Source organism: Tamandua tetradactyla, chromosome 1 (assembly GCF_023851605.1).
Source record: "Tamandua tetradactyla isolate mTamTet1 chromosome 1, mTamTet1.pri, whole genome shotgun sequence".
NCBI lineage: Eukaryota > Metazoa > Chordata > Mammalia > Pilosa > Myrmecophagidae > Tamandua > Tamandua tetradactyla.
The window spans coordinates 155,507,456-155,524,316 of NC_135327.1; the positions used below are offsets into that span (position 1 = coordinate 155,507,456).

The 16,861-nt window shown below is 36.1% G+C and overlaps 1 protein-coding gene across 4 annotated transcripts in view; it reads right to left on the reverse strand.

Annotated features, from left to right (window-relative positions):
- Positions 1 to 16,861, reverse strand: part of TFEC (transcription factor EC) — a 203,492-nt gene that overhangs the window by 142,714 nt on the left and 43,917 nt on the right. For 2 of the 4 annotated variants that reach the window (XM_077114414.1, XM_077114480.1), the window contains exons 2-3: positions 13,011 to 13,058; positions 11,829 to 12,073 (exon numbers count right to left, since the gene is read on the reverse strand). In XM_077114414.1, coding sequence (XP_076970529.1) covers positions 11,829 to 12,026 — 198 coding nt within the window. In that variant the 5' untranslated portion in view covers positions 12,027 to 12,073; positions 13,011 to 13,058. The remainder of the gene's footprint in view (positions 1 to 11,828; positions 12,074 to 13,010; positions 13,059 to 16,861) is intronic. The other 2 variants (XM_077114328.1, XM_077114253.1) reach the window with 1 other exon arrangement.

Sequence of the window (16,861 nt, forward strand, 5' to 3'; positions counted from 1 at the left end):
GTAATCCTACAATCAGTTTGAAATACAGAGTTTAAAACTATCTAGATAAAACTAAGCTGGTAAGAAGTTATTTCATTGTAACTTATTAAAAATAAATGACTGACTTGTTATTAAGAACTTTTGATCTTTACTCAATTCACAGAATACCCCAATAGTAAATAATCAAAGAAATAAAATAGAAAGTTTGGGCGATTTTCTATCATATCAAATAGCATATTATGAGCAAAAATACGTAAGATCAGGGACTGCTTAGAAAAAGGAGGCATTAATCTATGCCTTTGTACACCATTTGGAAGGAAGATATCTATGGCTAGAGATTTCCAGATAAGAAAAGGAGTCCATGTCATTTCCAAATAATTTCTCCAAGGTTGATTAAGCACGCTCATGTTGTGCTATTTAGGTATTTTCATTTATTAATAATCAATTATCATATTATCCATGAATGAAACACTCTTTACTCTGTCAATTTTCTCTGATTGATCTTTTCATTATTTACACAATTCTTTTTCCTTACAGACTACAGAATTTAACACAATATTTTAGGCATGGCTCTCCTGTGTCAAATAAATCAGAAGACAGGGCTCTGATAATTGTGGATAGCAACATGTGATAGATTATTAGAGTTAGAGCCTCCAATGAATCACATTTCTCTGTATCCACTCCCTTATATAATCTTCGCCCACAGCTGGCTTACTTAGCCACCTAGGCTTGGTCAATGGGATATCATGCAAACAGAGTTTAAATGAATTTGAAGATTAGGGCTGGACCCTATTCTTAATGCTTTTAGAACCCTGCTGCCATGTGAAGCTGGATTATCCAGCTAGAGGCACATGGCCCAGGCAATATCAACTTCCAGAATCGTGAATGAGCCTTCCTTAGACCATCTATCTCCAGGAGAGTCATATGAGCTTACCCATACAGCAGAAGAACCACTGAAATGAGCCCAGCGCATATTGCTGACCCACAAGATCATGAAGACATAAAATAATTGTTGTTTTAGGACACTTATTTTCATGGTAGTTAATATTGCAATGACACATAGCTGATACAGCTTATTAATAGTAAGTGTTTAAATCTTTTTAAATAGAATTGAACATTTAATTTTTCCCCACAGTAATCAGAACAAACATTTTATTATTATTACACCTGCTATATCAAATAGAATTCCTGAAATGTAAGAAAGTCTGACTTGGAAATTGTGCCAGTTTGAAGCTTTTACGTACCTCAGAAAAGCTGTGTCCTTTAATCTTCATTCAATATTGATTGTTTCCATGGAGATGTGGCCCACCAAGTTCTGGGTGGTCACTTTTGATAAGATGGTTTCCATGGAGATATATCTCCACCCATTCAAAATGGGGTTGCTTGCTGCAGCTCATTATGAGGAAACCATTTTGGAAAAAGCTTTAAAACCAACTGAGATCACACAGCCAGAGTTCTTTGGCAATGAATGAAGAAAACATCCTTGGGAAAGTCATTGAAGAAGCCTGAAGAGAAAGCTAGCAGACATTGCCATGTGCCTTTCCAGCTGAGAAAGAAATCCTGAGTATCATCTACCTTCCTGAGCCAAGGTATCTTTCCCTGGATACCTTAGTTTTGACATTTTTATAGACTTGCCTTAATTTGGACATTTTCATGACATTAGAACTTGCAATTTAATAAATTCCCCTTTTTAAAAAGCCATTCCATTTCTGGTATATTTCATTTCAGCAGCTTTTGTAAACTAAAACAAAAATATTACATAGAAAAAGGTTGAATTAACAAATGCATTACATTTTTTTTTAGTTGTATTCTTATAGATATACATTGGCATCTACCTATCTACCTAATACCAGCACCATTAAGCTGTTTTTTTTCCATTCAGAGGGAATGCAGAATAGCAGTATCATCTTGGGAACAAATTAAGAAGATAACAAATAAAAGAATAACTTCTACATATATTTTTCAAGGGCAAAAAACAGATAAGCATATAACTATGGAAAATATGCTTCAGGTTTTATTAGTTTGTTTTTGTTTTTGTTTTTAATTAAAATATAATTCATGACACTACTATCTGTTCTGGGAAAAACAAACACAAGGTTTGAGTTTTTTTTCTTCAACCATTAGAGTGATGTTAAAAGTAAACTTGGGGGCGGGCCGCGGTGGCTCAGCGGGCAGGAGTGCTTGCCTGCCATGCCGGAGGACCCCGGTTCGATTCCCGGCCCCAGCCCATGTAAAAAAAAAAACAAACAAACAAACAAAAAATGTAGTGGAACAAGAAAATGTTTAAAGATGTTTCCCTTTCTTCCTCCCTTCCTTCCTTCCATCCTTCCTTCCTTCTCTCTGTCTTTCCTTCCCTTCCTCCCTTTCTAAAAAAAAAAAAATAAATAAAAAAAAAAAAAAAAGTAAACTTGGGTTGAGTTCAACAATGTAAACATATTCTGAGTTATTGTCAGGAGAGTCACTAAATATTTTTTATCAAAGTTCTATACCCAAAACAGGTAAATCTTAATTAAATATAAGATTGAGTAAAGGGACTGATCCAATTTTGCAGTTGTGTGCTTTGGTTTCAATGCTTAATGTAAAAAAAGTTTCATAATTATGCAATTTTAACTTTTTTGCAAACTGCAGTGATCATGGTGTTTTGAGGATGATTGAAGAGAGTAGCACCATTCATGTAGATGGAATGGGGAATTGAATTAAGTGGGAATTTATCCAGAACTTACCTTGCCTATTGTATTTTTAATTTACCAATAATGACTTTGGCTCCAGATGAGACCTGTCTTACTTAACACCAAATGGCTACAAATTAACAAATGCAGAGTATACTAAAAACCAATTAATAGAAGTTTTACTAAACACTCTTTATAGGAAGATTCAAATCTTGAGTAACTATGCATTGTGGCCTTCTTTCCATTTGCTTGAAATTGTCTATTTAAAGAAGAACGATTGCCAAACATGGGTATAAGCACTCTTAAATGATTAAAATGTTCATCTGCCATTGTAATTTTGCCAAATGCTAAGTTGTTAAGAGGAATTTGTGGAATTTATTATTTAAGCTATTATTTGGTTCAAACATTCCAGTGAGCACATTAATATGAAAAATATCCCATTTTTCACCATTTTGGCTCCAATAAACTTTAAAGTATGCCAATCTTCATGCTTTAGGGCATAATTTGGTTACCAGCTGGGGTCAGGAAGAAATTTTCCCCATAGTATAGTATTGCTAATTACCATAGGTGTGAAGAGAACAAGGGAAAGAGTCAGGGGGCCACTCCGCCCTCTAAAGCATCTGGTAGTAGATGCTCTGTGAGTGAGAATTCAGAATAAGATGAAACATTGAATTGTTCTTGTATGTCAATTCCAATATTCCTATGAGGTGCCAATATGACACTCCTGCCACAAGGGAGGGATTTCCTACAGAACAGATGTCACTTACAGTATTATGTGGGCTATCTATCTCAACAAATAATTGCTTGGCACTTCTGCCCCATGGCAAGGGTCTGAAAATATGTTAGGGTGAGAACACACCATCCAAGCAGATGGGCACAGATAAAAGAAAAAGCAAGGGCACACTGAGCCTGAAATGCATGTGTAAAAGCCAGATGGGGGTTATGAAGCAGATGTCTTTCCTTATCTTCAGTGATAAAGCCTGAGATCAGAATTTCCCAGTTAGTTATTTAGAAGTTCTATTTTAAAATGTCTTTAGAAGAGTATGAGCTGCATAAGGCTCCAATTTATTGAAACAAAGAAACCTTGCCTTTTGTGGTATAAACTGGCATTTCCATTTGAAACAATTGCATTTTGCTTAAGGCCTGAAACTGGCATGAGACTCCCATGCCTCTCCCCCTCCACCCCCAAAAAGAGAAAAGAAAAAAGCTAGGCCTGGATAAGAGGATGGACACAAAGAATGACAATGAATGAGAAAGGACAATTGAGATGGGACTTGCCTGAGAGAGACAGCAAGGGAGGGAAAAAAAAGTCCTTTTAAAATATCAATAAGAGAATCAAAGAAAGCAAGATCTTTTTTCTGATAAAAGGGGAAAAGTTAATAACGGTGAAGAAAGAAGGCAATTGCAATATGTTCCAACTGTAATGGAAGAAAAGAAGATGAAGATAGAATCAGAAAGTAGCCATTTTAAATAAGTTTAAATAAGTTAACACACGTTAACTATGCTTAACTTCACAATGCATGGTTTGAAGTTTTTTAAATATTTAAACTATTTGCTCCAACAGCAGATTTGACTGGTTATTTAAATAACTAGTTGGAGAAAGAGGTAGGGTTTTTTGTTTTGTTTTGTTTTGCACAAGAACCAATAAAGGAATTTTCTTTTTTAAAATAGCATAGGTAGCAGAAATGAGCTGGGTAGGGCAGGGAAGAGCAATTATGAATGTACTGGAAATTAATAAAAGTCATTCAGTCATATCAGAATTAGAAAATGCTTGATGGTATTATCAATGCATGTCTGAAGCCATAAAGGAAAACAAGTAGTAACTGCTTTGAAAATCTTGCCGTTTCAGAAAACTGTGATTGAACTGGATTTGTTCATATGCTGGAACAGATCCACAGATGGTTCTTCAGGAAAATTCTCCCTTTGTATGGAGAACTGGAGAAGTTCTTGAATTTTTTTGTTAAGGTTTTTATCCTACAACTGTGCCTGTGTTTTCAAAGTTCAATCATTTATGCACAATTATTAATATGGAAAACCAGGACACCAAATCCTTACTGTAGACTATAATATCAATTTTTCTATACGGTTTCTAGCTACAGTACAGCTGAAAGAATATAACTTAGGAGAACATGCCTAAGTACCATGCGATTCATTAAGAAGAATAAGAGGGATAAGGATATACCGCCCATTCCAGTCAAGGTAAGGAATTTGGATTTAAGGGAAATGGGAAGCTACTAAAAGCTTTTGTCAGTGTTGGTTTGTTTGGGAGGAGAATGCCACGATCACATTTACGTGGGGAAAGATTGCTGGGGCTACACAATGAAGACCGGATGGGAATAAGACTGGACACAAGGCACCTGTGTGGGGCTGCTATCCTAACACAGATGAGAAATAGTAGTGGCAGCAGGAAAGACAGAGTAGGCGGCTTTAAAACAATTTACGAGGAGAATCAATAGGATTTTGGAATAACAAGGATGAAAGAAAGAGAGGATTAAAGGATAATCTCAGTTTTAAGCTTGAGCAAGTGCTTGAATAATTATTCCATTTATGAAGTACAAAAACACAGATGAACAAGCATAGTTCTTGTTTTATGTTGTTTTGTGAGGGCATTGAGAGATTCCAGATTACAAATCTAGTTTGATCCATACTGAGTTTGAAGAGGCATCTAAATAAAAGCAGTCAGATACTTGGATTTGCAGCAGAGAGCTCTAAACTGGAGACAGTATATTTGTAGATTATTGGTATTTATATTTATTGTGGCCATGGTAATGGATAAAATTGGGTATCGTGTAAAAAGACAGAAGTGAAGAATCCCAACAACAGGATTTTAAGGAAAATCATTTCTTTCGCCAGTATTTGTTAGCACCTACTCTGTTCTAGTCTGCAAAGATAAATAAGACAAAGTCCCTTCTCTCATGACAAGCTTATTGTTTACTAGTGACAGATCATCTCAACATGATAGGTAAGATATTTTCAGATACTTTGAAGGGTTGGGCAGAGAATAAAGCAGTGCAGGGTGATAATGGGTGTCTGGAATGTGAGAGAGCACTTTAGTGGGCAGGGCAGGGAAGGAGAGGGGCGGGGGTGTAAAAGGAGGGGCAAAGGAAGGAACACATGGAGTTGTGCAGGACCAGAACAGGGAACAGGAATACGTTTCCATAAAGATGGACAAAGGAAAACTGCTGTAAATCAAGAGCCAACTAAGTGGCAGAAAGTAGAAAGTTCATTTTCTCTCAAATAAGGCCACCAGAAAGTTAGTGTTGCTGCCAAAGCAGCTGCTTACAAAATATGTTGACTAGTTAGACTGAATGGGTATCAAAAAAAGCTACAGAAAGACAATGTCTTGCACCTAAACTCTGCAAAGTTGAAAGAAACACTGGAGGGATTGGCAGTTGTTGAGTCTACTGTGATAAAATAGCTAACAAAACACCAAGTGTTTTAGTCCAATAGCCACCAGAAATGGTTTATAACAATGTGCATTTATTAACTTGCAAAAATACAGTCCCAAGGATGAGAAAAATATGCAAATCAAGGCATCATCAGGTGATGCTTTCTCCTTGAAAACCAAGGTTAACCTGAACGCCTCTGTCACATGGCAAGGCACATGGTGGCATCTGCTGGTCTCCCCCTTGTCTTCCGGGTTTCACTGTTTTCAGCTTCTGGCTTCTAGGACTTCCTCTCCGAGCTTCTGTATCTTTCTTTCTGTGTCTGAATTTCATTCCCTTATAAAGGACTCCAGTAAGGGATAAAGACCCATACTGAATGATATGGGCCACATCTTAAGACCCTACTTACTAAAAGTAGGATCCTACTCACCAAAAGCCCACACCTACAAGAATGGATTAGCTTAATTTAAAAGAACATGCTTTTCTGGGGTTCATATAGCTGCAAACATCACACTAAGTAATGACATTTCCTTAAATCTTACCCTGAGACTGACCATATTTACTAATATATTAATACTAAAAATGCAATTTAGAATGGAAATGTATACTCTTCTTGCTTTTCTCAATTATCTATGTGTAAAATTTCACTCACAGTATCAGTTAACACATAGACATTGTTACTTACCTAGTGGCAGCTACTAGAAATAATTAGCATCTACATATCTGACTTTGCATATTTGAAGGATAATAGTAAATGAAAAGAGCAGTGTTGCCACTAAAAATTAGCAAAATAAAGTTATATGTTAAGTACATATTATTTTTAAACGCTAAAGAAATATTTAATATTTTTTTGGTCAATACCCATTATGCATTTTCCAGTAGATATGAGATATTTTTGAAATGACTAAAGAGATGACTATTTAGTCATAATGAAATATTAAAAGCATCAAAAAAAAGAGCGAGACTTACTAGGAAAAGTTGAAAATGGACAGTAATCATCACATTTATGGAGGGAGATTATGAAGTTAGAGGTGATCAATTTTCTATGTTTCAGGATAAGTAAAAGGAAATTAGGCTAAAATTATAGGCCAATCACAGTGAAGAAGAGGGAAGACATTAATATTGTAACTTTTCTGGATGCTGCAATATATTACCCGAAAGGTTATATAATTCTCTCTGCTTCATTACCTGAAATCAAGACAGACACTGAGAAGAAGCAATTGATTAATAAGAATCACAGGGCCAAGATACTTCATACTTGAGGACACTTAGGGAGCAGGTGACTTGTTCCCCTCAACTTCATGAGTAATTTCCTTCCATTAGTAAGCTCCTGGGTGATAAGGCTATTTCACAGGGTGTTGCATGCTACCAGCCTCTAGTGTGGAATATGTGATATTCAGACAACACAACGGGGATTAGGTGATCTCTTTAGGCTTCTTAATTAGGGTGTGGCTCATAATGTGGTTGAATTTAGCATAAGCCACAGCTATCACTGTAGTTCACATACTACTCGTTACCATACAGTATCAGCTACCTTTGCTTAGGTCTGAACAATGAATCTCTCAAATTTATAACAAAGGGATACTTTAGGGGTAATGCCTTTTCTGATCAAGGAAATACTTTTTACAGACAATGCATAATGGTCATGTTATTTTTGTACTTACAGCTTCTGTAATTCCTATCCCTTTTCCCAACACTAGAGGCCAAGAGGACTTTAAAAAATGTGAAGTATGTTATATAGGTCACCTCATCTAATTTCCTTTTAGTTTTCAGTCTGAGCTTTGTAAAAAAAAGAAGAAAAGCTAGAGTTGTAAGAGGACTTTGAAATAGGTAACTTCAAAAGGGCATTGAACATAAATGTAAATGAGATTTTAAAATATCTGGCTGTGATGACAAAATCCTATCGGTTTATTTAGCAAATTTAGGACACCAAAAGTACAACTAGAAAATGGTATCTAGGCATGGAAGAATGCAGCTGATTCTGTGATTGTGATTTTTTTTTAATTGCCCTTCCTTGTTCCTAGCAGACCAAGAAGAAATAGTATGTTTCCTACAAAAAAAAAAAAAAAAAAAAAAATGGAGAAAGTGGACAAAGGAAGATAAAAGAACAGACATGAAGACAGATTCCCTGCCCAGGGACAAAAAGTCTTGGTGTATGTAGTGGACAAGAGGGTACAAGAGGTCTGAAAACCCAATAGAGAGAGGAAGAAGCATAAACAACAGAGACTTTAAAACTCTGACAGTATGGAGTGACCTCAGTATAGCAGAAATAGTGACTTGACAAATATTTGCACAGGCCCCCAGTGCATGATGGTGGCCATAAGGAGAGTCCAACCTGAGTCGGGCTGACTGGGCTCTGGAGCTAAGGCCCAAGGTCTACTGACCTTGACTGCTGACTCTGCCTCAACAGAGAGAACAAGTCAGGAATCTTGTTAAACACAGGGAATCCACAGTGTAATCCAGCAAGAAGCCTAGAAATCCAGATGGCCAGCAGGGCAAAGAGCATCTCAGAGGAAACCATTCAGGCTAGAGGACATAAGGTCCTATGAGATTTACCTCATACCTAGGAAGGGCTCAGTATTTACCACAAAGAGACAGATTGAACCTGAAAACAATCACTTTACACTGCAGGCTTTGAGATACCTTTAATTGGAAAGATAAAATTTCATCATGTCATCTTCCCCACAATTAGACATCTCTTCCTACCTTCTGCAGATTTCCCCAGAAAGATGTAAGTGTTTGTAGCATGGTGGCAGAAGGAGGAGTTGAAGAGAAGCTTGGGCTTATTGTAGACAAGAAAGGGCTACAAGTTTTCTCATGATTTTCAATCCTTCTACATAGATTATCAACAACACAAGATAAGACACTTCAAGTGGAGCATCTCCATTCCCAGCAACATGGAGTTGGCCCATAATCTCTATGTTTCTCATCTTTTTAAACCCAGAAATTTATTTTTTTGCCACATCATGGTTCTGAGATGCTGAGATATGCTAACCAAAGAGACACTCGACCACGTGTCCATTGTATTAAGCATGTCGGTCTATATATCACTTCTACTAAGTTTTAATTTAACCATTACATGCTGATTTTCATTTCTTTCCATTTTAGAGGCTGATCTTCTTCCCAGTCAGAAACAGAGCTTTATATATTAAATAAATAACAGAAGTTTAAAACCTGGAGAATATAGCTGGGTTAAATCAACCTCCACTGTTCAAAACAAACTTTACAGAGCTTTACCTTACTTGGCAAAAATTATACAAAACCCCTCCATCCTGCCATTGTGATTTTACAGATCTAATCAGCTAGTTTGTTAAATAGTGAAGAATGAGCAAAGACAATGATAATTGGTATCATAATGGCCTGTGGTAATAACCACAAATTGGGATGACTGCCTGGATCATGTTAATTTCTTGGAAATATTCCCCCATCCACCCATTTCTCATGATAGACCATTCCCTCTATTGCCCCCACTATCCACAAAAGGGAATGTCTGATCAATAAAAACTGAAAATAGCACTCACCAACTTGGCCATAAGGACTGGGCCAAGGGTTGGACATATGAACTCAGAAAATCTCTCCCCGAATTTTTCACACTGTAGCTGGGTAACAGGAGCCCCCATTTTCCTTGGCAACAAACTGCGAGGATCTAAATCTAGAAAGACTGAGGCTATGTCGTTTGGGGCAATGGTCTAAGAATAAAGAACAAAGTATGCAGAGAAAACCACTGATGAGTGATAGGAAGTTCTTAATGATATCTGAAGTCTTGGTTCCTGTCACTCTGTAGAGCAGCTCTCCTTCTTGGTAATATGAGACAACAAATCTTCTTTGTGGCTTAATCTAACTTCGAATTGGATTGTTCTTACTGGAAATCATCAGTCCTCACTAATAAAGCTGGTGAAAAGGTGGTAAAACCAACTAGGTGGATGAATGAAAAATGCCAAAATTGTCACAGTTGTAGAACAGTAACATTTTTTCCTAGTTGTGCAATTTCGGCCTAGTTTTTGTAAATCTTAGAGATTCATCTCATCATCTGCAAAATGGGGTTTACAGCTACTGTACTAGAATATTGAAGAATTAGAAATCATGTATGCAAAGTGCTTATCATGATGCCTGGCCCATAACACTTACCCAGTAAGTGCTAAAAAAAAGTTGTTTTATTGTTTTGATGGTGAGAATTTGAACATGATGATGATTATTTGAGAAGATTAAAGATAGAGATTTCAAAATCATATGTAATTTTCCACTAAAAGCCTGCCTGCTTAACATTTCTTTTTCTTTTTTTGTTTTCTTTTTTAATTTTTATTAATAAAACCAATCAACATACAATATGAACACTTTTTTATCATGTAGTTGTATATTCATCATCATGATCATTTCTTAGAACATTTGCATCAATTCAGAAAAAGAAAACAGAAAAAAAATCATACATACCATACCCCTTGCCCTTCCCTTTCATTTATCACTATTAACATTTCTTTTTAAAGAAAGCTATCAGACTAAAATAAACAACTTAATAAAGTGAGAAATACTTATGAACAAAACATATCCATGACCTTAAGAAACACTGATTTTTGAAAGTTTGATTTACACCAAATAAGGAGACTGTGATGGAAAATTGACTGGAGGTTAATGGGATACTCTTATTTTTAAGAATAGGTTTACTATGAAAGTAAAAGCAAATATGATCTACAGAGCTATTCCTAGTACAGAGCTATTCCCCGAGAATAAATATAGCAATATTTTTAGGCCCAATTCAAGGGCCCATTTCAAAATAAAGCCTTCCACAGTATCAAACCCACATTAACCACTATGCACCATTTCTATAGCACAATGTCAGAGATACTTATCTGTTTCCTATACATTATAGAAATTTGATAGCAAGGGCTCTCTCATATCTCTACCCTAAAAACTTGCCTTAAGAATTGGTAAAAAGTAGTTGCTCAGAATATGGTATTTAAATTAAACTGAATTTTGTAAGTGTTTTTGGGAATCAGAACACATGGATTCCAAGCTTGCCTCTGCTACTTGCTAAAGTGTGCTCATTTGAGTAAGTCACTAACCTTAGGGCCATAGACTCACAGTGTTGGTCTTCAAAGGGACCTACTCTAAACTCCTACCTCAATACAAATATCCCATTTTAGATGGATCTGCACCTATTGAGATAGGACCTCTACAAAAATAATCCCCACCCAAGCTTCATAACCACTCTTTGGCATACTCATATCGCCAAACCATTCATATCAAACAGCTAAATAAAGAAAGGTTTTAAATGGCCCCAAATCAGAATGTCAGTGAAGTAGAGTGTCTTTCTACATATGAACTGCTTACTTGTGCTTCATCATTCTTGAGGTGCCCTTAAAATAGCTTATCACTATTAATAATCTTCCTATAGGTATGGTACACCTCACTAATAATAATTGGATAGATGAGATGGTATGAAACTTCTTTTTAAATAAAGTTCTCCAAAATATAAGTATCTCAAAATTTCAAAATACCAATGAAGATAATGAATGATGATGCTGAGGATGATGATGATGATGATGTCAGCAATGACAATGATCCTGATGATTAGAAAGAGGATATTATGTAATTTGGATGCTTCGTCCCTCAAATACTTACATGCCACTTACGGTGAATTTAGCCATTAAATGGAAATTGGGAGAAGCCCTGGATTTCTATTCTTATTTTCTCTTCAACTTTTGAGTACAATTAAAATGCATGGATTTCCAGGGAGGTTACCTACCATACTGTTTTTACTTAGAAAGTATTAATATTTATGTACACAGATATATACCTTGGAAAATGATGGTAGTTGAATTGAAGAAAATTCTGGCCTTACTGAGAAAAGTCTATGAAACATTGGTCTGCATGAAAATTGCATGTGGTATTGGGTACACTGTGTCCTGGCTTCCTGGCTGTGTTGAAGTCTCCTCTCTTTTTCTCCTAATTGTTCTCTCAGCTGAAACTGGAGTTCCGTTAAAGCTTGTAACATATTTTTCTTCTTTCTTCTTCTTATTAGTGTATTTGGGGGGAAAAAACCTGCAAAACACAAGCAAAAAAAAATTTCCTTTTTCAAAAGAACTATTTATTGTAAAATAAATCTAGCAAATGATAGGGGAAGCATCTAAAATAGAAAAGAATCTCATTATTTAACGGTTATGGCTCACCCATCAAAAAACAATTCTTAAAGTTGAAGTTAAAAAAAAAAAAAAAGATGAGAAGAAACAGTTGGCATTCAGCTAACAATTGTGTTTGGAGATTTGTGCCTGACTTTGTTATTCTGAGCAAAGCCAGGTACCAGTCTCTTGGGATTATGTACAAAGGCAAGGAAAAAAGTGGACATGTACAAACCTCAAAGGTGACTGCTGGGTTAATAAAACAGTCTGTTTTCTGTTCACCCACTCTTACTCTCAGTGTGCAAGTATATTAAAATATGTCAAAAGGAAAACCATTTGCTGTGCAAAAATAATTCAACTACAAGTCACATTTCCAGCTGGTGTAGTGCCTTAGTGTATTTAAGTGCACTAACAAGTGACCCATACATCTCCCTGGATGAAAGTTGTATCCTCATTAAAGGAGAAACAAACACAAAATAGGAACAAATGTCACATAGAAAAACAGACCACAAAAGACATCGCGTTTCCCCCCTCGGTTTCTGCCTTAGCTATCACAGGCTGAAGAGCAGTGCTGTCTAGAAGTAGCCTCTTCAAAGGCAACGAAAGTAAAACGATGAAACTGCTAGAGGAATTGAATGTATAGCTAATGGCCACCCATATTATTGTTCAGTATATGGGGAAAAACATCTTTATAGTCTCTATAAAGTCTCACACCACATAAGACATTGTAATAATGTGAAGTGTGGCTGGTTTAAACAAACATGCCCGAGGGAATTTGAAATTAATGCTCTAACTTTTATCTTTAAATAGCCTCTTCTAGATAAAGTCTAGTTTAGGAATTTATAAGCTATCATACCAACCTTTGTTTTTCTGATTTTCCCCTAGAGAATTATATCATTAATAAAAATCTGCAAAGAAAAAAAAAAAGACGTTAATTTTGTTCTACTCCAATATGACTGTATTTTATTAATATGTTGCCTCATTATTATAAGGCAAAAACATATATTGAATGCTCAATGTGACAAGTTATGTTCTAGGCACAGCAGGGCATATAGAAGGAACGCATCATATAAGTCCCTGACTTTAAAAGTAGATAAGCATTATCTGGAATGATGAGGGAACAACGTGGGAGAGGATATAACTAATTGCGTGGTATGGTTCTAGCAATTATTTCAAGGCTGGGTAAGGTGGGTACAGTGTCCCTCTTGTTACAGGGAACAACCTTTGCTCAATTGTTTTCATATAAATTATTGCAATGGCCTATTTATTCTTACATTGCTAGAATGTAAGCTCCTAAAGAACAAGATTTCTTATATATATATTTTTTTTATGTGGTTAGAGTTCCCATCTTATACAGCCCTCAGTGCATAATAGGAATTCAATGAATAGGGATTGTTGCTTCCTTAACTAATTTAAAATAGATGTACACTAGACAATTTGTGGTCCACTTTGAACTATCAGCTGTCCACTGGAAGACAGCATAAGCCCTGGTAAGGGAAGGTGGATCTCAGAAGAGGACAATGTTTTTCTTGAAAAACTAGCCCAGGAGCAATAGATAAGCATTAAAAAGCAGAGTCACTCAACTCTGAACTATGCTGTAAACTAAAAAATGCAGCGCAATCATTAAAACAAAATGGAATCCCAATATCAGAAACCAATCTAAATAAATTAAAATGTCCAGGACCAGATCAAGTATGTGAGATTGGAAACATGAAAAACTTCTGTGGCACCAAAGTTAATGATCTATTAAAGCTGGGAAAAGATAGATTTTTGGAAACCAAAAACCCTTGAGCTTTATTTTGAGTCCCCACAAAATTCTTTGGCACGTGTTTAAAAAGCTAGTCTGTGAGTCCATGAAAAATGAAGTGAAATTCAATAGAAGGTAGAGATTTGGCATCAAAAGAGTACTGTATGAAAACAAAAGCTCAGGGCTCATGTTCTGAATGTATGACCCTAGACATGTAACTGATTTTTCCTTTTGCTCATTTCATAAAATAAAATGAGTGTGGTATCTTACTAAGGTGACTCCTGATATAATCTAGGAAGATTATGATATAACAAATGTAAGCATTAATTTCAGCAAAGCATTTCACAAAGATTTTTATAATGTGGTTGCTAATAAAATAAATCTACACGAGATCAATTGTTAGGGTAAAATTTGTTAAAACTGTTATTTCCAAAAAGAAAGCTGATTGACAATCAACATGAACCTATTATTTCCCAAAACGTTCACTTATTGATTTAACAGGTTTCCCATTTCTCTTTTAGGACCCTTTGGAGAACAAGCTTGGGAAACTGATCTGGAGTGATAATCGTGGACATAGATTCTTTCCTCTGCCCTTTGATGTTCAACATGTTAAACCGGGCTTAGAGACAAATACATTGAAAAGATGCTCTTCAAGTATAGAAAAAATATTAAGTGAAAGAAATAACTAATTCACTGAATGATAAAATCAGCATTTAAAAATAAAATCTAGCAAATAAACCTGATAGTAATCATTGTCATTAATAACAAGTTAATTTAAATCCCTATCAGTAGTTGACACATAGTAGATTCTCAATAAATTACCATTACCATTAATAAAGTGCAAAACTGAATGATAGGTCACCTTCACCTCAATGGAAAATACAAAATATTTCATTTGGGTTCAAAAGTTAAATGGATATGTGGTGTGCCATATCCAGGCATATCATCAGATCGTATGGAATAGATCTGGAGATTTCAGTTGATCAAAGTCTCAGTGTGTCCAAACAATATATCTTGTAGTCCCTAAAACCAAAACAAACATGTAAACAACAAAGGTGAGAATTTAGGATGAATTAATGGATGTATGTAAGCCTATGAATAATTTGAAGAAAGGAAGGTAAGAGAATCTGTTCTTTTAGAGGCAGCCATCCTCCTCTTCAAGTTTCCCAACAATGGAGGAAATTGATGGAATTCAAGAGGGAGATACAGAGTATCTGCACATCCCAAACATCAGAAAGATAAAATGTTGTAGGGTCTCAAGACAAGCAAATCCACGCCACAAGCCATAGATCTATCTTCTGGGTGAATGGCATTTCTTTCACTACCTGGAAACAGTCTAAGCTTCCCCAAGCAGCATCCACAAAATGCAACAACAATACGAAGTATCAGATACTCACTTAAGGCTTAAATGTGCAAAGAATGGCCACAGACCTTTAAGGGGCTGAGAGAGAGAGACGCGAGCAAGGGACATTGGAGTATTTCACTCTCAAAGACCCAAAAGAAGTCCCAAAGGTGATTGAGGAGGGATTGCATTTGACAGAGAATGAGATCAGAGATTTCCCCACATGTTGATAGTCATGAACATTGGTGATACTCAAGAGAAGGGGACATGGAAGTGAAGCTCTATTGTCAATGCAGCTTTTCACTAATTAAATCTCTCTCTCAAGGCTGTTGGGAATATCTCATGCAAATGGGAAACTTTGGATGCAAAATATATTTTCCTATGTGTTGACTAGGAACACAATGCACATGATACTCATCATGGAAGTAGCTCAGGCTCTTTATACCTGAGTTATTTCCAATGCAAGATTTCAAACAAATTTTGGAAATTCACTGTATTAGATTTGAATAGCTGCTACAACAAATTACCACAGATTTGGTGGCTTAAAACAATGGGTACAGTTCTAAAGAATAGAAGTCTGAAATCATTTTCACTGTGCTTGATTCAAGGTGTAGGCAGAGTTGACTCCTGAAGGCTCTAGAAGAGAATGTTTCCTTGCCTTTTTTCAGCTTCTAGGGGACACCTATATAACTTGGCTTGTGGCCCCTTCCTCCTTCAAAATGCACCACATGTCCTTCTTTCTGACTACTCCTGCATCCCTCTTTATAGGACCATTGTGATTACATCAGACCCACTCAGATAATCCAGGGATCTGTCCCCAATTGCAAATCCATAATTGAATCATATCTGCAAGGCCCTTTTTCTCATGTAAGATAACATTCACCAGCTCCAGGGATTAGGATTAGGATTTATTTGAGTGGCCGTTATTAAACCTATCACAAATTTAAAAGGGACAGCACAGGGAGGGAACACTGTATAGAATGAAAACATAACTTTGTGCCTCTCTCCCTCCCTCTCTCTCATTTTCCCTCTCTTCTTCCCCCTCTTCCTCTCTCACTCTTTCCTTCTGCCATCCTTCCTTCCTTCCATTTTTACTCTCTCTCTTTCTTTCTTTCCAAATATTAATTTACTCTTCACAAGAGCCCTTTCAGGTAGGTATCATTATAATCCCCTATTCTACTAATGAAGTAACTGAGGCACAGAAAGAGTAACCTGCTTGCAAATGGTTTGAGTCATTTAAAGCAAGTGTGACCCTAAATCATGTCTTTAACTGTATAGTCTTGGCACAGAGTTCTCACATACAAAATTGGGAAATACCTATTTTATATGGCGTGGTGTGAAGATTAAGCAAAATAATATATATCATGGTTCCCGGTGCAAAATTGTTCATTATATTGTCAATGAAAAAAAAATAAATGAATTAGAGATGGACAAAAAAAAAAGGAAAAAGAAAAATAAGGACTGTTTAGGTGACTGGAAACACTGTAATACAGAAGCTGGTAGTTTAGCTTAGAGCAGGAATTCTGGGGCCATGATAGCTGTCTTGAAATATGTGATGAACTTTCATGAGAAGGGAGAAGTAGATTTGTTTTAATGTTCCTCCATAAAACCAAACTAAACCT